The sequence below is a fragment of the Varanus komodoensis genome, unplaced genomic scaffold, assembly GCF_004798865.1.
Source record: "Varanus komodoensis strain SLA01 unplaced genomic scaffold, ASM479886v1 scaffold13_3, whole genome shotgun sequence".
Taxonomy (NCBI): domain Eukaryota; kingdom Metazoa; phylum Chordata; class Lepidosauria; order Squamata; family Varanidae; genus Varanus; species Varanus komodoensis.
In genome coordinates, this window is record NW_025335409.1 from 7,153,517 (window position 1) to 7,176,207 (window position 22,691).

The 22,691-nt window shown below is 39.9% G+C and overlaps 1 protein-coding gene across 1 annotated transcript in view; it reads right to left on the reverse strand.

The window, feature by feature from the left end:
* The window catches only part of KIF21A (kinesin family member 21A), a 96,385-nt gene that overhangs the window by 18,970 nt on the left and 54,724 nt on the right, over positions 1 to 22,691 (reverse strand). Inside the window, exons 13-26 of the mRNA XM_044423261.1 lie at positions 22,611 to 22,687; positions 21,852 to 21,966; positions 20,212 to 20,400; positions 19,698 to 19,897; positions 18,830 to 18,937; positions 18,285 to 18,353; positions 17,961 to 18,175; positions 16,512 to 16,665; positions 14,635 to 14,832; positions 14,318 to 14,419; positions 12,887 to 13,052; positions 8,768 to 8,828; positions 7,611 to 7,665; positions 4,969 to 5,186 (exon numbers count right to left, since the gene is read on the reverse strand). Of these exons, the coding sequence (XP_044279196.1) occupies positions 4,969 to 5,186; positions 7,611 to 7,665; positions 8,768 to 8,828; positions 12,887 to 13,052; positions 14,318 to 14,419; positions 14,635 to 14,832; positions 16,512 to 16,665; positions 17,961 to 18,175; positions 18,285 to 18,353; positions 18,830 to 18,937; positions 19,698 to 19,897; positions 20,212 to 20,400; positions 21,852 to 21,966; positions 22,611 to 22,687 (1,927 nt within the window). The remainder of the gene's footprint in view (positions 1 to 4,968; positions 5,187 to 7,610; positions 7,666 to 8,767; positions 8,829 to 12,886; positions 13,053 to 14,317; positions 14,420 to 14,634; positions 14,833 to 16,511; positions 16,666 to 17,960; positions 18,176 to 18,284; positions 18,354 to 18,829; positions 18,938 to 19,697; positions 19,898 to 20,211; positions 20,401 to 21,851; positions 21,967 to 22,610; positions 22,688 to 22,691) is intronic.

Consider the following 22,691-nt stretch of genomic DNA (forward strand, 5'->3'; position numbering starts at 1 on the left):
CCCACTCAGTTGAACAGCCCTGCAGCTGAGCAGTGGAGAAGGCAGGAAAAAAGAAAAGCATTCCTGCCTGGCTGGCAAGCAGCTCACTAAGAAGACTGTGGTAGCTTCCTCTATGTATGACACTTCTTTCCAATTCTTGCCATGAGAGTCTTCTATCTTTTAGCTTCATGTGTCTTAGTGTACAGGTAGTCTCCACGTTACAAACAACCTGTACTGTACTTACGAACAAACTGCCATAAAGCCTATTAATTATTTTTAAATACTGCCGAAAATTGTCACCATAGAGAGGGGGAGAAGTGAAAGGGTAGAGTGAGGCCTCCAAAGCATGCCTTCCTGCCCTTCCAATATGGAGAAGGAACTCCCAGATGACACTGGTGAGTTTGGGCAGGGGGAGAGCGGGTAGAGATATTCATGGTTTTTCCACTTTCATGGGGATCCTGTGCCCATAACTCAATGTGGAGGGCCGACTATTTGTGACCGACATGCACACAAATTTGACTTAAAGACAAATTTCCATTTTTTCAGGAAGAGAACATACGCAAACCAGGAACTGACTGTGTTGTCTGGATTTGGCTGATACACTAAGCCACAGAGATCTTCTAAATCCTGGAACAACACATGTGTACTTGGGATGATTTATATGCCACCCTGGTATGGCTTAGGAACCACCCTCCAGGAAGCAGGTGGCCTAGCAAGTAGCGTGAACCAAGTCACTGAAAGAAGTAGGTGTCTCCTGGGATGCAGAGACTTACCTCTAAGATTAACCTTGCATCTCTCTGTCCATGTGACCTCATCCCTGTATTTTTAAAATTTCCATACAATTATCCTGTTCCACATTCTACAAAAGCATCTTTTTCATTCATTTCTCTTTTTACTATCATGGGAGGTTGCTGGGGGTTCATCTAGCAAGTTCTACAAGGTATCTATCAGGAAACAAGTAAACCCCACTTTCTAATCAGGCGTAAAAAGGGGTGGAACAAAAAAGAAATAGGGATATAATAGGGCCAAATTCTGGGCGATGTTCAGTTTTGGCCTACATTTGTTTTCTTTTTATAATAGCAGTCATGCCTCCCCAGTTGAGATCAGGGTTGCAGTGAGAGGTCACATGGGGGAAGGTGTCCAACCCTCTTTCCTTTGCCATCGCTCCAATTCTCTGAGGCTCTGAGGTGGCAATAGTGATATTGACAGGGCTGTAGCTCAAGGGAAATTGATCCCCTACTGCTCTGACCCCAAAAGCTCAATCAGTATCACTCAAGTCTGCTTTTACAAAAAGAAATTGACATAGGGAATTGCAATGTATACACCTACCTGTATACATCTTCTACTTAGATCCTTCTTCGTAAGTACTCTCTGAGGGAGATGAGAAGAGAGGCTACTTGGAGAAGGGCTTTTCTGAGGTAGCACCCCAGCTCTGGAACTTGATTTCCAGAAAGGTATGTCTAACAACAATTTATTCCTTTTGGCACTAGGCCAAAACCTTGTTATTTACCCAATATATTAAGGTTTGCTGCTGTTTTAAAATGGGGATTTTACTATATGTTTTATATTGTATTTAATTTGTGCTGTTGCTGTTTGTAAAGCCATATTGAGACCTGTTCTGGGAAAAGACAGGATATATATATTTTAAATAAATAAAATAAATGTCATGTGTAATTTGTCTCATAGATTCCACAGACTAATTTATTAATGCACGTATATATTATATTTCTGTTCCACCTTTTTCCACTTCATGGTTAAGTGGGGATTAGAACATGGAACTCTTAAGTCCCAGTTGAACATTCTAACTTTGACATCATACTGGCTCTCCTATACCAAACTGGCTCTTTGATAGATCCAGTCTGTAGAATTTCTACTCGTTTTCTTACATCATAAGTAGCTGGAACAAAAGATTGGACTTCTGCAAAATAATCCCATTTTCAATGAAGTAATACTTGAACCCCCAGATCCTATTAGAGCAAATCAATCCCATTTACAGGTCTGTCAAACTTTCAGTGATTCATGGTGAACCATCTGAATGGACAAGCCTCTAAATGAGCATCCTGGTCACTAATCACTCTTTACATGCATTCTATAGTGTGTTTCTAAGAGGAATAGGCAAACATCTTTGTCTTGAGAACTTGTTCAGTATTTACAATACACTCAGCAAAAAAGTTCACAGAGTATGCAAGAGCTTTATCCTGGTTTCTAGTGTTTCTGTACTTTTCATGATCTTCTTTCACTGTTCTCATAAAAAAAAAAAAAATCCTTTGGATTTTCAACTGCCCTCCCATGCGTCATCAGTTTTAATCACAGACAAAGCTTTACAGAAATTCCTCATAGTTTGTTTGTAATGCTGCAGGCACATGAACCAGAGTGCCCTTTCACTGTAGTCCAAGGCATGTGGGGAGACACCATGTAGAGCAAACTTCCCCAGCCGGGTGTCAAGTACCATGGTAGGAATTATGGTAGTTGAAGTCCAACACAGCCAAAAAGTGCCAGGATGACAAAACTGCACTAGATAGATGTCTGACCTGTGGCTTCTTCCATCCAGAAAGCCTCCCTGGCTTGCAAACTTCTCTGAGTGATATCCTGTGCCAACAGCTACTATGATGACATTACATTTCTATACTACCCACAGCTGAAGCTCTCAGGGAGGTTCACATTTTAATAGGAAAGAGACATGGACTCAGTACTCCTTACCTGCTTTCCCTCTTTCTTTTGGGGCAAGGGTAGTAAATAAGAAGTTTCCTCTCTCTGTTTGAACTGTGGCCCAGTTTGATATCTAGTCTACAAACAGGCTATGATTCACAGAAACTATGGTTTCCCATATTGACACTAAACTGGAAACTGTGGTTTGCTACAGACCACAAGCAGAAGCTTCTTCTCATTCATAGAAGAGAAAGGGCAGAAGAGAGCTTGTGCCCCCACGGATGGTGCCTGCTCATTCTCCTAATGCCAAATAGTGTCTGAATTTAGCCACCATGTTAATAGATTTACATCTTATTATCAAGCCTTATGGCATCTTGCCTTCAAGCATTATGATTTCCACCATCATACAAGTAGAAACACCCATGATGTTGGCTAAATGTTTTCCCACTGATGCTGCTTTTCAAATGTTATACCTGTCTTCTGAACTGGAAGAGGCTTTCTCATGAAGGGCATTTTAGGTCTAGTTAATTCATATAAGGCCTTCCTCAGAAGCAAGCGCAGGGAGATTATCCTAGTCTGGGTATACCTTCTCCATGAAAAGAGGTTTCTTTCTTCCTCTCCAAAAAAAGGGTGGGGAGATCCCACAACACAGAATACTGAGAGTTAACACTTCCATACATTCTATTTCTGGTATTTAATTTCACTCTGACAGCTTCCAGTAGCTATTAGACTGGAGTAGCAGGAGCCAGAAGTTTGAAGGAGGATCAGGGGCTCACTGCCAATTTCAAAGTCTAGCAGGAATTGTCTCATGAGCTGGGCTTGAGGATCTGAAAACTTCCCTGATATTCTGACAGCTCCTGGTAGATGTTGGAGCTACGAGACAAGATCAGGAAGATTTCTGTACTTGTAAGGTAAGCTGGCATTGTTATTAGAAATGGGCAACTAAGGAAGAAATATACCAGCATGCCTAAGACCCCCCTACAATCTGCATGGAAGAAAGGCCTCCTAATGCCCAGTGGTGATGAGATAAAAAGAAAACTTGCACTGAAACTCAACAAGCCTGTGAACCTGGACTTTCACTTGCAAAATGTATTTAACTGCTTTTCTTGATTTACAATTATTTGCTATGAACAAATGCTACAAAGAAAAAACATACTTGAATCCTGGATTTCATGCCAAGCAGCCCCATTTTTTTGCTTATATCTTGAAGAACACTGCAGTACATATAAGCAGGGCTCTCAGACTATGCTAATGACTATTTACACTATCAAAACATTTTTTTCAAAGAGTGCTTACAAAAGCACTGAAGCCAAGACTATTAACAAAGAGTGGGTATTTCACTGCTTATTTGTACTGTCATGAGCAACATGCATAAAATGTGCAAATATTAGTATTTGTTCAGCTGCTATGTAAAAATAATTTTATTTCGGTCAGTAGTTTAATTCAGGAAATCACATGCGCATGCACATTTTTATTAGTGCATATACATATATGTGATTTAAAGAAAAACAACAAATATAGATACAGTTCCCAAATATATGTATATTCTTCCCATATATGGATATCAATGGCAATTTACAATAGGTTTAGTAGATGACATAGGAATAAGATCTGTGGTATAACTGATATCATGACCTTCACTGATTAATACTATCGGCATAAATATATGTCCCATGTTTGGAAAGTGAGCCATATGGCTCACAGGGTAAACACTTTGTTTGCCTTCCCTCTCATCTTTTTGCTCAGTCATCCTATGCAGCCCCTAAAATGGAACAAGACATTTGTAGAGTCAACAGGATATCAAAAATGCTTTAAAGATGTTTCACAAATTATCGTGTCAATGGACCCACTCCATACAACTTGTGGACTCCACTTCTGCCAACAGCTGCCATGATCCCTCACCAAGGGCTATGCTGCCTTAGGCGGATGCAAATTATAAGCCAAAATGTCCAGACTTCCCCCAAACTGCCTGCCTCCCTTAACACTACAGTTAATTATGATTAGATTTTACATTATGTGAACATCACATCAATGCCCCAATTTTAGGTTGCATTTACATATCACTTGTCCTTCCTGGGTTTCTTCCTCCACAGAATTGGGCATACAGTACATCAGCTGGCATCCCTCCCAAAAATCTACTGTAGAACTAAATCTACTACTGACAAAAAAGTTAAGAGTACTAAAAATTTAGCCTGTTCTGTGATGACTGTGCAGTAGAAGATGGAGGGATATGAAGGAATAATTACCCCTAACTAGCCTGACATCTACTGTGATCTGCAAGAAATTAGCAACATGCAGTTTGGAAGCCATAAGGGAGTTAGTACATTGTGCAGAACTTACATGCTGCCAGTCTTAGATGGCAAGCTTGACTGTAAGGGAATGACCTCCCTGTCCCTAGCCGGAGACTCTTTCAAGTCAGTGTTCATTCCTTCTTCCTGAGCTTCTGCAACAGATGCAAGAGGGGCAGCCAAAGCTGTGTCTCCTGTACTGAGATCTGAGGTTAAGTCACTGCTATCAGCATAAAGCAATTCCATCTGGGTTGTGGTCCTACGACGTGCCTGAAATAAATGGGAAAAAGGAAAATAAAATTCCTGTGCACAATGCAAAGCTATTTGTATATATTTAAAGCAGGGAGTGGGAATATCCAGCATTCCTTTTTAACTTGGACAGAAAATGCACTGAAACCATAGTTGTCTCTCATCTGCTCTATTTGAGAAAAATAAAAAAGAAGAGTGACCAGTACCTACTTTAAAACAAAATGTTTCATTCTACAAGAGACAAAGATAACTAGTTTTATATATTTAACAGATCCTAATATTCAGTGTGTTTAGGAAAGCCAGACATCTACTCTGGAACAGAAGATGAACTTGTATTTGATCCTGAAATAAGACTGTCAGAATAAATAGAACACAATTTGTGCAGAAGGTATCAGAATGCAGATTTTCTTAGTATATAACAGAGCAGAATACACAGAATTATTACAGAAGACTGGAGTAAAGAGTTCACAAAGTGCAAATGATTATTTCATTTGAAACAAAGTGTTAATAACATTTTTAAGTAGGATTTTAAAAATCTGATTGTTTTTAGTGCATGGCTAATCTAATTTTCTTCGGAAAACATCAAGCTACACAATACAAACTAAAGTGCTCAAAAATTTAAATGAGTGTGATAGAGAGGCCTAGGGTGGATGCAAAAGCCACTTACAAGCTGAAAGGCAGATATAAACTACCACACACTATTGAATGACAAACATCTAATGAATGACAGATTTCTCGAGCTTCACAAGCTTCTTTTGCTGATCAAATTCGCAGACGACACTAAAACTGGAGCAGTGGCCACAACTGAGGAACAGGTACTCCAGATCCAAAAGGATCTGGACAGACTATGGAAGTGGGCAGGAGACAACAGGATGGCGTTCAATGTGGATAAGTGCAAGGTCTTGCACTTGGGGCATAGGAATAGGTGTCATAAGTACAGGTTAGGTGACAAGTGGCTGGAGAGCAGCACTTGTGAAAGGGACTCGGGGTGCTGGTTGACTGCAGGCTAAACATGAGTCAGCAGTGTGATGCGGTGGTCAAGAGGGCGAACGCCACCCTTGGTTGCATAGCCAGAAGTGTGGCTTCTAGATCGAGAGAGGTATTACTACCACTCTACACGACTCTGGTGCGCCCGCAACTGGAGTATTGTGCTCAGTTTTGGGCCCCTCATTACAGAAAGGATATAGCCAGGTTAGAGTAAGTGCAGCATAGGGCCACAAGGTTGGTGGTCGGTTTGCAGGGGATGCTTTATGAGGCAAGACTGAGGGAACTGGCTCTCTTCAGCCTGGAGAAACCCAGAGGGGATATGTTGGCGACATACAGGTATTTGAGGGGACGTCACACAGAGATGGGTAGAGACCTGTTCTCCCCTGCAGAGGAAGACAAGATGCACTCCAACGGAGCAAAGCTCAGGGAACCAAGGTTCCATTTAAATGCCAGGAAGCACTTCCTAAGTTAGGACCCCGAGGGTGTGGAATGGGCTTCCACAGGCTGGACATGCACATGGTGGGCATGTTGTGAGTGGAGCCAGCTGGAGCCGGGGGTCAGACTAGATGGCCTGGGAGACCCCTTCTGACTCGCTATGTTTCTATGTTCTATTTTTCTTTTGGGCAGTTGTATGTATTATTCAGCCAAATAATATATATGCACATCTTTGCAAATATAGGTTCAATACTGATGTCTTTAAACTTTATTCTGAAGCCAGATTCAGGCAGAACTTAGGGACCAGGACCTAAGATCATGCAGACATAGGCTGGGATTACACAACATTCAAGCCATACTAAAGGCTGAGTGAGGACTGTCACTGAACTATTGGTTGTTGTGCTGTGTGAACCCAGTTATGCTAACAAACCATAGTTTGTTAATCAGGAATAACCATCTTAGAACCATGGGTTCCCTGAAAATCTAGCCACAGCCCTCAAGAGTGCAAATTCTAGCAGCCCCCTTCTGCCTCACTTCAGCTTCAGGTAACTATCAGCAAACCACACCTATTTCTAAAGTTACTTTCTGCACCAGGACCTCAACATAAGTATAGAAGTATAACCTCATTACTTCTCTCTCCTCCTACTTATTACTTACTGAGCTGTCATTGTGGCCACACAGCAGTCTGTCCCCTCGCCATACACACTTTCCAGCAATGGCAGCCCCCTGGAAGCATGTTGCAAGAAGACACTTTCCCCCAGATCCACTCTAGTATCATACCCTCAATAGCCCCTGGGAAATGTAGTCTTCCTAAGAGCTACAACAATGTCAATAACCTATGAGAAAAGGACAGTTCTGGGTACGTGAAGAGCTAGGAAATTTGTACACAAATGATGATATATCGCTTTATCTGAGAAATGCAGCATGATACATTTAAATTATGCTTCTTCTGAAAAAATGCAATTGAAGATGCCGTAACTATGCAAAAATTACTGTATTAGTATCCATATTAATTCAGCTTACCTTACTTTTTGGCTTGACTTCACCACAAAGCTTCATGAGGTCAGAAGACAAAGAACTGAAAACAAAATTGGCAATTTAGAGGGAAGCTGTCAGAAAAACAAGGTAATTCTCTTTTATGCAAGTAGTCCTAACAGCAGCTACCACCACAGAGTTTTACATCTAATGTCAGGTTCACATATGTGTGGACATGCTTTGATGGAAGAAAGCTGCATGTTTGGGTGAGATCAAAATATTATTTCTGGGCTGACAATCAATCAATACCTGCTGGACCACATTTCCAGGCATGAATCAACCTGTGCACTGTGTTACCATCTAAGGCCAGGTTGAGAAAGCAGTAGCAAGGGAGAAAGCCTTCTTGGCGGTTACCCCCCCCCCCCCCGACAGGGCCCACGTGGCACCAACATTATTATCTTTCTGTACCAGAAACAGTTTCTTCTCTCAGGTATTTGACAGCACATCATGATGGCGCTGGTCAGTTTTGATTTATTTTCCTGCCAAACGTTTTTCTTGTTGACTGTTTAATGTTTTGGGATATATGTGTACATGTCTCTCTGTGAAGTATATTTTGTATGTATATGACTTTTATCATGTATTTTAAAGTTTTAACCATTGAGAAACTCCCAGACAGCTTTGACTATGGGGTGGTATAGAAGCACAATATAAGAATGAAATTACATGATCCAGAAGTGTACACATGCAAGATTTCCTGTGATGCCACAGTCTCCCTGCCTGAAAAGGTCCCAGATTTGGGGTTTGTCTACTGAAGGTCATTTCCTTAAAGGAGGCAAGGCAGAAAAAGGGTTCAGTGGGCTCTGGGAACTCTGAAGAAGCTGCAACTGAATTGGAGAGACAGGCTTCATGTTCATCTTCATTCAGTTATCTGGGAAGGCAGAAAAAGCCAGGCCTTCTGGTTTACAGACATATGAACAAACAGGTCATGCCTGAAGCCACACACTGTTCTTACTAGTGAAATGGAAAATCCATTGGGCTTATCTTTGCTAGTTCCTTCTTTATAGCAGTTTAATCTTTTTGTTCATTCTTAGTTTTCTTAGAATTATTAAGGAAGATGCAGTAAGAAGTTACACTCATTTTTATAAAATACTGGAAGCAGCCATTTTAGAAGTAGCTTCAGTATAAAGTTTACATTGATTTCTCACCTCCCTTCAGCCCCAGGACTGTTCAAAGGAGCATCTTCATCAGTACTGTCTTCTGTATTTTCTGGAAAATTCCCAAAGTCATTATTTTGTTAGCCAGTTTTATGCATGACAGACATCTATTGCAAAGGCTCCTCATACTATCCAAGTAAACAATAATCTTTATTGTCTCACCATTTGAAAACTCACATATTCATTCATTTTTATTTAGAACAGAATCCAATTATCTTCAAGTGACCTAGTTTTCCACTGTATTCCAGATGGTTAATCCATATGCTAAGCTATTTATTCTTTCTCCAAATTTTCTGCCTCAGGAAGAATAACTTTTATTGTACTTACTGCCCATGCAGAGAAGAAATTCGAAATACATCCCAAAAAGGCAGTGTGAACAGAAATAAAATGCCTTGCATAGACCTAGAACATCCCCACAGTTTATATTATTATGATTATTATTCAGAATATTCAGTGAAAGCATTCAATTAGCTGGCAATTTAAATTCAACAGGTGATTATTACTTTGCCCATTTTATACTAAAACAGCTACTTTGGCCTTATAAAGCAAGATGGTTTCACTAAGCTACATTTACACAATGGACTCCTAAGTTGCTACAGCATCTAAAGAAGAAACAGGAAGAATGTTAAACTACGCAGATGACATGGAACCTGAGCATCAGCTTACACAAGAAAAACACTAGCATGCTTGTCAGTCACTGCCACAGCACTTCATAAATATGTCTGCATGCACAAAAATGCCAAATAAAATGTACCACCCATCACTGGAAGTACAAAGTTTAATTCAGAAACACATACACAAAAGAACAAAAGAAAGGAGACAAAAATGGTTATTGTGACATCCCTGGGGAACTCTGGATACCTTACAGTGGTGCTCCTAGGGAGTCAATTGGTAAACCAGATGAAATGAGTACACAGTTACTTTCAGTGTTATCACTGTGGCAAAAGGCATCATTAAGAAAATAATAATAATAATAATAATAATAATAATAATAATAATAAACAATTAGTAGCTTGGACCAATGCCCAGCCAAGACATATGGGCAGAACCCAAACAATGCCTATCCCCACAGCTAGAGTCCACATTTTTAAAAGCCATGTTTATTGCATCATACTAGAGATAGAACTGGGCTATTAAGGAAACTCTGCTAACCTTTGTAGTAGAGTTAGTCTCCAACCATTCCAATCCCCTTGGGGTTTATCATAACCTGCCTTCTAGAAGGTTGCATTCTCCAAACATATTCATGTAGTACCAAACAAGGTACAATAGTTCCAGTAAGCCACAGCTACCATCACCAAGGGTCAGGAATGCTGGGAACTAAACTGCTTGAACGCGGCTGCATACTTGCTCAGTAATTTGGCTGAGAGGACAAAAGTTTAACACAGAGGAATACAGTCTTGGTTACATCCCCAGTACAACACAAGGATGCACAGGGCTACCTATGAAGATGATTGACTGACAAACAACAAGCAAAGCATTGCAACGAAGAAATGAAAAAGCGAATGGCTCTAGTTTCATGTGCTTGTGCTTGTCCGAGCTGATATAGTAGGCATGTATGTCATGCGACTACTGAAGATGCATAGCAAAAGACAGCACTTTTATCCACGAATTCACATTGCTTTGGAATGAGAGGTAGGGAGGAATAGGGCATTGTGTTTTCCTTTTGCCTCACTAGCTATCTTATGAGCCAATCATGGTGGCCTTCACTTAATGTATACACATGTTGCATATGATTTAATAGCATTTAATTAAAAATAGAAATTGGGGAGGTTTAAGAATTGCTGTGTTCCCAGGCATCTAAGTTGCCTTCCTCCCCTTCTGTGGTCCCTGTATTCCATCTCCTCCCTCACAGGACTCTTCCTTATACCATGAGGCATCACTTACTACTATACTCCTCCTCTTTGACACACAGAATGCTTCCTTATGCTGAATCAGGCCATAGCTCCCTCTAGCCCATTTTGTCAACATGTTCAGTCAGTATCTTTCCTGGGCTGCAGGCAGATGTTTTTCCAGCACTACCTGTAAAACCTGGGACTTTCTGCATAGCCCTGAGCCACAACCCTCATCACAGGTTCCTTAGTCTCCTAGAAGACAGTAGAGCTGTTTGCTCATTACATAGTTGCAGGATTGTACCCTGCAATCCCCTGCAAGGAGAGACAGAAGAGGGTCATGCACATGCTCATGCACTGCCTCCCTTTTGACTTGGAAGGACAAAGGAATGAATGAACATGGCAGAGCCCCCATGTCACATAAATGCAGAATTCCCTGCGGGCAGTTCAGTTCTCCCTGATGTGTGGAAACAAGAGACGCTAGGGCAGCCTTCCAAAATGTGATGCTCTCATAATCATTTTTTCTGTGAACTTCAACGAAGTATTAATGACAGAAAGATAGAAATTTGGGGAGGGTGTCTTTTGGGAATTTGCAGGTTATGAATGTATATTTGGGTATGATCCCTTGGCATTCTTATTTTTCTTTTACATTTTATTCCTTTCTCTACTTTCTTTCTTTCAAGAAAACAATAAAAGATTGAAAAAAATATTGATACCCTCCAGATGTTTTGGACCACAGTTCCCAGCATTCCTGGCCATTAGTCATGCTAGCTGGGCTGATGAGAAAAGAGGTCTACCCCACTTGGAGGGCATCATACTGAGCTATGGAAAGCGGTGTCTGCACCCAGTAACTACTCTAAATTTCTTCATGGATACAAATATTCGAGCCAAGATTGATGTAAGCTTAAGAGCACATTAAGACTAACTTCCAGTGAGTGTGCATGGAAAGGAGACTGACCCATCCAGATATTAAAGTAGTGTGGCAGTAACATTATATGCCCTCGCATGAGCCCATCCTTTCTAGGATGCAGACAGACTCCTCCATGCAACTGGTACGCAAGTACAAAATGAGGTTCACCATAGAAGGCCTGAGCCAGAAGAAACCGGACTGCACGGTATGCAATTCCAGGAAACCCCATTTTAAAAACATTTAATGAAATGGACTGAAATCTTTCTGGTTCGCTTATATTTGTTATGTAAGTTGCTTTAACAACACACACACTAAATAGTCACAAGTCAACACAAAACTTTTATCTGCCATATTTAACAGAGACTAACCACTGAATGATAGTTGTAGCTTGTCTATGCAATGTCCACTTAACAACTAAATGTACCATCAATCAATTTGCATTACAAATGAAATTTCTATAAAGCACTTATCTGAAAAAAGAAGCTTGTTATTTGTGCTGCTAAAATGAATTTTAGAAAAGGAGTTGCATTTTGCCTGGAAAATTGTTATTTGTGTTACAGCTACAGTAAGAGTGAAAGTGCAAATGGATCTGCAACAGAAGATCAGCTATAGCACCCCAGTGCACACTGAGGAACCTTCAAGGATTTTCACACTGGCTGCACCCATGTCTGTTTCAGCTGTTAACCAACGCATCTGCAAGAAGTGACATCCCTAAAGAAAACGGACCCTGTAAGCATATAAGAATGCGTATGGTTCCCAAATGGTACATGCAGACTTTATACACGCTCACATTCTATGATGCGCCAGTTAGTGTATACATATATCATTAGTATTTCATGCAGCTGTGCAGTACACAGAAGCTACAAATACTTACCCAACGGTATGCTATCTAGGTCTGTGTAAAACAACAGCAAGGAGGAAACAAAAGCAACACTCCAATCAAAACCAATCCATTTGCAGAATGGGAAATAAAGAGCCCTATGCTACATTAGGAACAGATTATCGCTACCAGAACTAGAAGAATAGATGCCACAGCATACACACAACAGGAGTACACCTATCATTCTCAACTGAGAATTGAGGTACTGAGAATGCTATTGGTCCGATTTGTTAAATGCCTGATTTTGTGGGTAAGTTATCTGGATTCAAGCTCTAGCAGTGATTAACTGTGTAGTTTCCTAGATTTCACTGATATGGAATATGGTATTTCTAAAAACAACTCTTTGCATGCACACACCTTGAGTAAGGTCTTATGAGATAATATAAATACAGCATCTATTCATAACACACTTTGAGACACACTTACTATAACGTGCATCGTTAGCACCCTAGCATGCAGTCTAATTCCATTTTGTAAAAGGCTGAAATTACCTTGCAAAGCATGGCCCAAAAGAGCATCAAGTTCAGGATTTAATTCTGCCTTCTCTTTCAGCATATGAAATAGCAGCTGGTTTTGGGTAGCGCTAGTAATTTCTGTTTGTTTAAGGCGTCCTTCAAGAACTTTAATCTGAGCCTCCTTTTGAGCTGCTTGGAGACCCTATTGAAAATGTAGAAAGGTTTTTATCATCTCCTTAAAATAAATGTATTAATGCACAGCCATAAATGAATAAAGACAGACTCTACAAACTCTTTTTTAATTTTTATGGCTGCCATCCTAAAAGCCCATGAACATTTTGCTATATATGAAATTTATAACATTAAGTGTGACAAAAATTATAACATTCTGCATTTGTCTCAGAATGCCTAACTAACCTGACAACATACTTTGCAAAAATCAAACAGGGTTTCAAAAATTAGAAAAATTTTCAGTCAACAGTGAGGAAAAATCACCTATACTCGTGCAATGTTCATGAAAAGTTAATGTCTTACTTGTGTAATTTCTCAAACACACAAGGAAAAAAGCTATGCAAATGTGGAATAAAGTCTTAATGTGCAGAATTCAATGTCCTAGTAGGAAAAGGTTCTCCTGTTGACATGAAACCTTTATGGACAACATGAAATAAAATGAAATAAAAATATTTTAGGAGAATGCATGCAAATTAAAACCACATTAGGAGAAGAACTGGCCTAACATATTATATATTCTTTTATTCTCCTTTATTTGAAAGAACTTTGCATTAGTTTGTTGATTACACATTTTTTTTCTGGCTATTCACCACTGACTCCTGCCTTTGGTCAGTTCTCTTGCTTGTTTGGGGATTTTGCAGAAGGCAGCAACAGTGCTCCACAGCTGCTGTTACTTCTGCAAAAACCCAGAGAGAAGTTAAGAGAAAACTTCTCTCCATTCCACCAAAAAGCCCCCATGCAAGAATGAACAAGTGGTTTCTTTCCACAAGCTGGGTTTTTGTATGCATTGGCAGTTCTGCTGGTCCTTCCAACACAAGCTCACTGTTTCAGAAGACCCTGCTGTTTCTCCAGAGAGGAAAAGCATGGCCGCTCCAGTTACACTGGGATTTTCCAAGAATAAGCACAGTAGTGAGCTGCTGCTGCTGCTGCTGCTCCTCCTCCTCTTGCCAATCTGAACTGGCCTCAATACCACTGAAAATCTTTACAAAGAACTGCTCCCCTGTGATTAGGTCACCTATGACAGAACTAGTTGGCATTTACTTGTTTCCTTCTTCAACCCAATGTGCAGAGTACAAAACATATTTCTGTGGGTGGATATATGCTGGGTAGAACTGTATACCAGTACAGTATATGATCTTACACATTTGAGAAAATTAAGCACACCATCCAGTCATTAGTCTGTAAACATGCAGCAGTAATCCAGCAGAAGACTCCATAGGTTTCTCTATGTGTTACCTTATTAATGCCCATTGTAAGGAAATGGTCAAGTAAATATCGAGCTTCTGTTAGTGTACAGGCATTGATCACTGCAGTGACATCTAAAGTCTCTCCTTCCTCCTGCATAAACAAGACAGCAGCAGTTGTTACGCAGAAACATGGGCTTCAGGTGAGCTATTTGAATTGTTCTGAATTAGAAACCTTTCATATTAAAATTGAATCCTATTATGTCTGGCATTACCAGAAAAGGAAAAAGGTAAACAGAACACCCTTTAAAATATTTAAGTTTTCGACTTAAACATAATACTGTTGCAAATTCTCAGAGGAAGACATACCTTTGCTTCTTCCATCTGCATGATATTTGCCTGGCAGTCAGAAATACTGTCATTAATGTAGTCTATATTTGCACTCAATGACTCCATCTCTTCATTAATATTGTGGATGCTTTTATCTGCATCTGGTCCACTTTCTTTGATCATTCTCTCCCTCCTTTTGGAAAGCTTCTCTTTCCTTTTGGTAAGTTCTTCACGTTGCTGTAATTAAAAATGTATGTAAAACACAAGTTAGGAAGTACAGCTGTCACAATGTTTGTGGGAGAAGATAAAATTGTATAGCACCTCTGACATTTAATGGCTAGTCTGTGTAGCATTACAGGCTGTTTCATGCATACATGCACATTATGTAGGCCCAGTTCTATTATACTGATTGTAGCCCCTGAACTCAGAGGTGCATGGTCATGATAGACAGGAGGAACAGAGATAATCTTTGCCTCCTTGTCCTCCCCTCCCACCCATCACCCACCTGCATTTTCACTCAACTCGTTTTTCACTGGCTAGTCAAGCGACAGTGCTCCAAAGGAAAGCAGAAAGGGCTTGTAATAGGGCCTCTCCAGTCTCCTTTCCTTCCCACTCAGTGAACTTCCCCTATTTATCTCTCTCCAAGGTTGTGCACCTGACCTTGCAGAGGCAGCCAGCATGACTCTTTGCATGGGAGATGCAAGGGGAAGCAGGTTGGAGTGCTGAGGTAAGAAGCACTGTCCAGGTCTGAGGAAGCATTGTCCTCCAACCTTGCAGCTGGGAATGTGAAACTGTCTAGAAATCTCAGGCTTTGTCTAGGAGCCATGAGAACCCTCCCTTAATTACTGTACATGTTATGACCAGGAACTGAATGTATAAACTGATCCCACTGGAAAATGTGCAAATGGAATTAATACCAAAGTTCTTTCTATCATGTTGTTTTTGTTAGGACCTGTGATGATTTAAAGTATAATGAGACAAGGTTTCTTTAAATGCGGTTAAGTTTCAGAAGAACAAGAGGGGAAGGAGGGTGAGTGAGTGAGGGGATTGGTTGGGGGCTGAGAGCGTGCAGGCAGAGCTTGGAAGGGTGCAAGAAGACAGAAATATATACTGCTACTCTGTTGTGCTTGGTCACAGTCTGCAGAATCTGAGGAGGCAGCCTTCTCATCAGAACCTCAGGGAGTGCCGCTAAAGGCATTTCAGACCCAAAAGGGAAGGGAGTAGAAAACTTGGAGGCTGTATTAGTAACTAGAGAGAGTCAAAACCCAATGTTGTCCATTATTAGAAGGGTGTGAGATACAGAAGCTGACAGGAACCTGAGTGCAGAAGGGAAAAATTAAACTGAGATAGATAAAATAACTGGTCAAAGTATATTCAAGAGAGAAAAGAAGATAAGTGTGTGAGGAGTGTTTGTGAAGGGAAACAGTGAGATTACCTCCATCAAAAGTTATTAGTTTACACAGTTTTATTTACTAAGGAAATGAGTTATTGAACATCTTGAAACCAATACGCTTCTTGTACAAATAGTTTTATGTTGCTCATTGTTAACCCAGAGTCATAGGCTGTTTGATTATCAGTGTCTCACCCTCAGAACCACATAATCCAATGAAGGAGCCTTATGGCTTGGACACAATTCCATGGGAGAAGTTAATTAATAAGATCGAAATTAAATTCCTAGATACCCAAAAGAAAGAGAGGGAGAAAGAGGCAGTTAAAGATACTCCATGTCCAAACAAATTAGAGCAGCGTACTCAAGATAGGACCCATTCAAAAATGCCAACCAGTACATCATATAGTTCCATAACAAATGTGCCTGTACAGTCCAGACCTAAGGCTCACACCCTCCACAAAATGCAAAAGTGTCATTCTCTGAAATTTTGCAAATTTTTAAACAGACGCCTGTAAAAATGCCTCACCTTAAGTAGTCTATTCATATCAGTCTCCATATTGGATATAGTCATTTTCTGCATAATGATCTCTGTAACTCTACGTTCCAGTAACTGCCACTTCATTCTGGCTCCCTTTGAGGTATAAACCCTTGCAGTCATTGCTTTTCTCTGATACTTACTCCTGTAAGAAAGTCATAGGTTAACATTGTTCAAATACCATAGTATAAACTTTTTTTTTTACTTTCACTGCTGATAAGAGACAAACACTTTTAATAACTGACATATTAAGTGGTTGGAAGTAGTAGTTATTTTCAGAGAATCTGGTACCTTCTTCCAGATTTCTGTTCAGTACTATTGCAAACATTTCCCTAGTGTTTTTGGTTTTGTTTTGCTTTTTGTTTGATTAAAATATATTAAACAACATCTTACCCCAAATTTGGACCATTTATCCTTAGCTATGCTAACAACCACATAGCTTCCATTAATACCTTCAAATCTGAGCTCTGGCGAACATATTTACAACAGAATTGGAGAATTCTCAAAAACTAAGAATTCTGTCATTCAGAGTTTCCCTGTTCCTACTTATACCCAACTACAAATCGTACAGATGTTGCTTCTTTAACTTTTATGGAAGAGAGCTAGAATGAATGTAAATATCAGCAATTTAAATATAGTGGTATTGTTAAGAGATGACAAAATTCAATGTGGATTCCACTATACAAGTCATGGATTCATTTTCCTGAACTATATGGCTGCTGATTCTTTCAGTACAGTCCTTAACCCTAACCTTTAACCTCATCAAAGGGTCAAGTGAGATTTGGGGCTGCTCATATTCAAATTCCTATTTCTCCCAAAAGCACATATTTATGCAAAGTGCTATATTAGGACACTCCTCAATAGCACTCACAAAGAGAAAGGCCCAAGGCTAACAGCAAGGTGGTTGAAAAACTGTTGTATCAGAATTGTGCATTCTAGCAAGATGAGAAAAGGAAGCCCTTGAAGCAGCAGAAGAGCAAGGTGGCAGAAGGAATGGCTATGGTTCAATAGGAAAAACATGGGCAATGCACGCAGAGGATTGCAGGTTCAACTTCCAGGTATCTCCAGGCAGGAATGGGAAAGACCCATGTTTGAATGGGTCTGCTACTAGTAGCTAAGAGCTACTCCTAGTCATAGTAGACTGAAGGTAGATAATATTCAGCCTTGCACTTTACTGTTGTTGCACTGCAATTTCCATCAGTCCTGGCTAGCACAGACAATGAAAAGAGATGATGGGAGCTGCAGTCAAACAAGATCTGGAGACCTGAAACTGCCCCCCCCCCCCCGCCCCCATCATAGACTGTACTGAGCTAGATGAATTATGGCAGCTTCAGATATTCTTAAGAATCTGGGGGAGGCTTCTCCTACCATGCTGTGCTGAATGTCTGCTAGGCTGCATTTACAATAACAACAGATTACTCAGTGTTTGCTTCCTATTACCTGGTCCCATTGGTTGTGGCCGCTGGTAATGCTTGGACCCTTGCTACAGGTATTTTCATCCTCTGTTGTGATACTGCTCGTGACCCTTCATTATCTACTGATGATACACTAGAAGTTTGTTCTTGACTGGAGTGCTCAGGGAGACTTAGCTTCCGACTTGCCCTGCCAGCCACTTTATCAGACATTGGCCTTGCTTGACGACGAAGCGCTGTAACCTAAAGTAGTGGGATAACAATGTCTAATGCAGATGCATTTTGCTTACAATTTAGAATGCTTTAATAAAATAATTTACAAATATACTGCAACACTGAGATAATCTTGTACCTCCTCTGTTCTACGGCGCAGAATAACTTCCTGATTCCTCTTCTGAGCCTCTAGAAGTTTTAGCTGGTGCTGTAAAGAAGAGTCATCAATAAATCAAGAGCTACAATTCTCTTGGTAACATCAGACACATAATTACCAACTGATCAAACCAAAAAAAGATGCTAAGAATTTTGCAAATCTGATCTTAGCATGAAAACATTATACATTGTGTTCTTCGCCAAATGTTTCTGGCATGTGTTTTAAAATACAGACATTTGCTCTTTTTGACTAGCTGTCCTATACTTCTGCATACTTGTTGCCTAACTTGGACCTTGTTTGAACAGTCAGAAAATCTTCACTGTCATCCCCTACGGATGATTAATTCTGAACCAAGACACTCCTCAGCTCCTAACAGCTTTCCCCAAGGAATAAGTTTAAAAGTTGCTCTGTCACTTTTTTATCTTACGCAGTCTGGTTTCATTTCAATTCAAGTTTAACCCACACTTACGTTTAGACTATGCTAATACAACAGATATGATCTGTCCATGCTCTCAGCTATTAATTACCTCTCGCTTTCGCTGTTCTTTTTTAAGCTGTGCAATCTCTCTGTTCCTTCTGGATTCATTCATTCTGGCTTTCTCTTGCTCTTCTTTCATTTGCTTCATCAGACGAACCTGAATAAAGGTTATTCAACAACCTTTTAAAAATTATGTCCTGTAATATTCACACAAACACACCCTGTACTAGCTTTCTTCCTCAGCACTGCTACAAGGCAGATGACCATCACTTCCTCACAGCAACCACTTCCCTAGCATCGCTTAATTTGGAGCTGAGAAGCAGCCCTGTGTTCTTACAAAATTTCAGATCCCCACACTTAGCAGGAGTAATTTCAGACAGCTGTTTGTCAAATGGTCCCTTTCTGCTGTGGGTGAACCACTATCCAAAAGCTGTGTATAAGCTCTGAAAACACCATACATTTACACATGAGAAATACATGGTAGTAAGGCAGTTTTAAAGAAGTCTTCTCACCACATGAGTGAACGTTTATGGATAATCCGCTCTTCCAAACAATTGTTTCCCAGAGTAAGTTTCCAGTCAGTAAACAGTTCTCTGTATTCACAGTAGGTCAGTTCACATTTAATGATAAGCCAACAGTTCAGAATTCTGGCTTACTGGGGAAAGCAAACAGGTGGCTGTTCACTTTGGCACCTTCTGCCAGGAGGAGCAGCTAAGCAAATCTAGGACCCTGCATCCATGCTTTGTTAAGCACTTTGCCTGAACCCAGATCTTTGCCAGAACCCCATAGTATTCTACTGGCCAGTAAACTGCACATTTTACAGATGGAAATTTACAGAATGACGGGGGATGTAGTTCATCTTCCATGTAGAATTTGTTACATTGAACAGTGCATCTTGAAATAACAAAACAATAAACCTTTGTTTTCTTCATCTCTGCCACATCCTGCTGCAATTTCTTCAGTTGCTTTTCATACTGAGATTGGTTTTTAAGTAATCGTGCATGCTCTTTCTGAGCAGCCTGTAGTCTCTGCAGTTCTTTATTCATAGACTGGAGCTTCTTTTCATACTCTGCTTTAATCTTTTTTGCCTTTTCTTCTGAGCAGGATTCTACTGAACCTAAATGACAGCAATGATTTTTTCAGTCTGTGGATCATGTATAGATAAGCTCAGTGCTAATGTCTAACATCAGGATTTTATTTGCACATCACCTTTCAGTTTTTGCTAGCACTCTCATTTGCACAAATGAGAGGGCACAAAAAATGGGATGGGCAGAAATCAATTGTTAAGATCTGTGAGTCTAGAATACCATCCTTCCTATGAGTGGCTCATACTGGTTACAAGGAGGTTCTCATGTTATCCATTACAACGAATATGAGCAACCCCCATTCTACAGGATGTCCAACACAAGAAAACTAGAACATTCTCCTTACCCAAGTTCTGAAGCACCTGGTCTCTTTCAAGCTGGGTATCTCGAATCTTATGCTGCAGCATCATTAGCTTCTCTTCATATTGCCTTTTCAAGGTCTGAAGTCTTCGTTGGCTGTTCTCCAGTTCATCTATCAGCTTCTGTTTTATAGCAATTTCACAGGTGATATTTGCTAAATCTGCCTGATAATTTGCTGCAAGTTAAGAAAATCAACAGAAAGAGTTTAACATATTGCAGTAATAAGCTTCTATAGCTTCAAAAGTATATACAACTCTAAGAGCACCCCATGCAAAATTTTTCATTTAAGCAAACTATAATACTACAGATAGATTCAAAAGCTAACTGCATAATCCCAATACAAAAAATCAGCATAACTATTAGAATTTGAAGAGAAAGCCCCAGGCATATTATCTTCACCAATACGTGACATCTATTGGTTGTTCTTCCTCCAATCACATTCTATTAAAGTGTTAGAACAAACTGACTCATCAGCAAACTTCACAGGCAATGCATTTTCATACCACTACAGGGCAAGCTGAACTAAAGGACATATTTAAGTGGATCCAGAACACCTTTGAACCTGGAGTGTATCCACTACAAATACAGCAAACAGATTCCTATATAAAACCTTTTTAAATAGAAAAACGCCATTGTAAAACTGAAAGCACATTCTAACCAGTGTTATTTAACCTTTTCCTAATATGAATGCCAAAACTGAGTTGAGGATCACCTTGAAAACCACTGAGGACAAACAGCTTTCCAAAACAAGAGATACATTACATGAAAAGACTCCTTAATATATCTTCTCACAGGATGTTTGCAACTTAAAAGACTCCTGTTGCACCATGATCACATTCATGAAATAGCTGCTAACTGTAACCCTAAGTCTGCTCATCTCTACCCAAAGATGCCCATGTAAGTATTTGAAAAATATGATGATAGGCTGGTTTGCACAATCAAGGAGACCACTGTGGTATCTAGCCACAGTAGCTTGTGGCATGTGTAGGCAGCCATTTTGAACATGCAAGTTGTGGTTTGTCATGTGACCCAAACAAGGTGTGTTTCTGGTCTTTAACAAACAATCCACAACCCTAACATGTTCATGGGTTCCGGATGCTTTGTTAGCAAGCCAACAACTCGTGCTTGTTGGGTTGGGACATCACAATAAGCCAGAGTTGCTGCTTGAATATTCAAAAGTCACTTGGCATGTGACACAATTATAGTTAAAGAAACTATAGTGGGCTGTAGTGATCATATGAACCCAGTCAATAAGATCTGAGGTGGAGGTCCTTCTCTGGGAGCCTTGAAGGAGATTAGGCGGCTGGTTACCTGGAGAAGGGGCTTTTCTTTGGTGGTGCCCCAATTATGGAATATGTTCCCCAGAGAGGTTCACCTGGCACCAACACTTTATTCTTTGCAGTGCCAGGCAAAAACCTTTTTATTTTCCCATTACTTTAATATTTAATTGGTTTTAAGGTAGATTTTATTTATTGGAATTGGATGCTATGCTTTTTCTTCTTTTGTTTTGTCCTGCCTTTATTGTAAAACCCTCCCAAGATGCTTGTAGAGGACTGTATATAAAATCTTTTAATAAATAAATAATAGATAGATGATAGTTCACAGAAAATGTTAAAAACTTGTTACCTTTTTCATCAGAATCAGAATCTGATTCATCTGAGCTTTCAACAACTTCCATGTCATCATCTTCATCTTCTTCATCTTCATCATCTTCATGCTCACTAAGCTCCTGACCTTCTTCCTAGAACAATAAAAGCAGAGAAGAAAAAACTGGAACTCCTTCACAGGTTCCTTGCTTGAAAGACAGAATTTTAATTTACACAGTTCATAAAGAAACATTTTTATTCTTCTGATATGGACAGCCTTTAAGCTTTAAATAAAATTATGAAGAAAGAAACTATGGTGAAATTACATTTATTTTTCTATTACCAACATTTACTGATGCATATTTTGTCTATTCCTCACTTGTGCTAGTTGTTAAACCTTGTAATTTCAAACAACCAGGCAAGAATATGAGTGAAACCTTAGATCAGAAGTGCAGAACTGCCCAAATGTAACCCTCTTGGGTCTAAATCTGGCATACTCTTTTCCCATAACCAGCAAACATTTGGTTTTCTGCCTTTTGTGTAGGATTTTCCCCTTTCCAAAAATCTGAAATCTTTTCATAAGACTTAGTTACAGTCAGTAAGAGGTTTAAGTTCAAATATGCTGGTATTTTTGGCCCTGACTCTTCTAACTTTACCTTACCCCTTCTGCCTTAAATGATGCTCACCCGCTACAGCACCTGAGAGGTTCCCCAAAATGGTGTTTAGGCTGAAAGAGGTTCAACATCCATGCCACAGACAATGCACGTAATGACCAAATGTATTAATACAGCTTACTTACAGCTTCTAATTCATGATTCTCTCTTTCAGAAATGCCCTTTTCATCTTTCTTCTCCTGTTCATTATCTGTGATCTCCTCTTT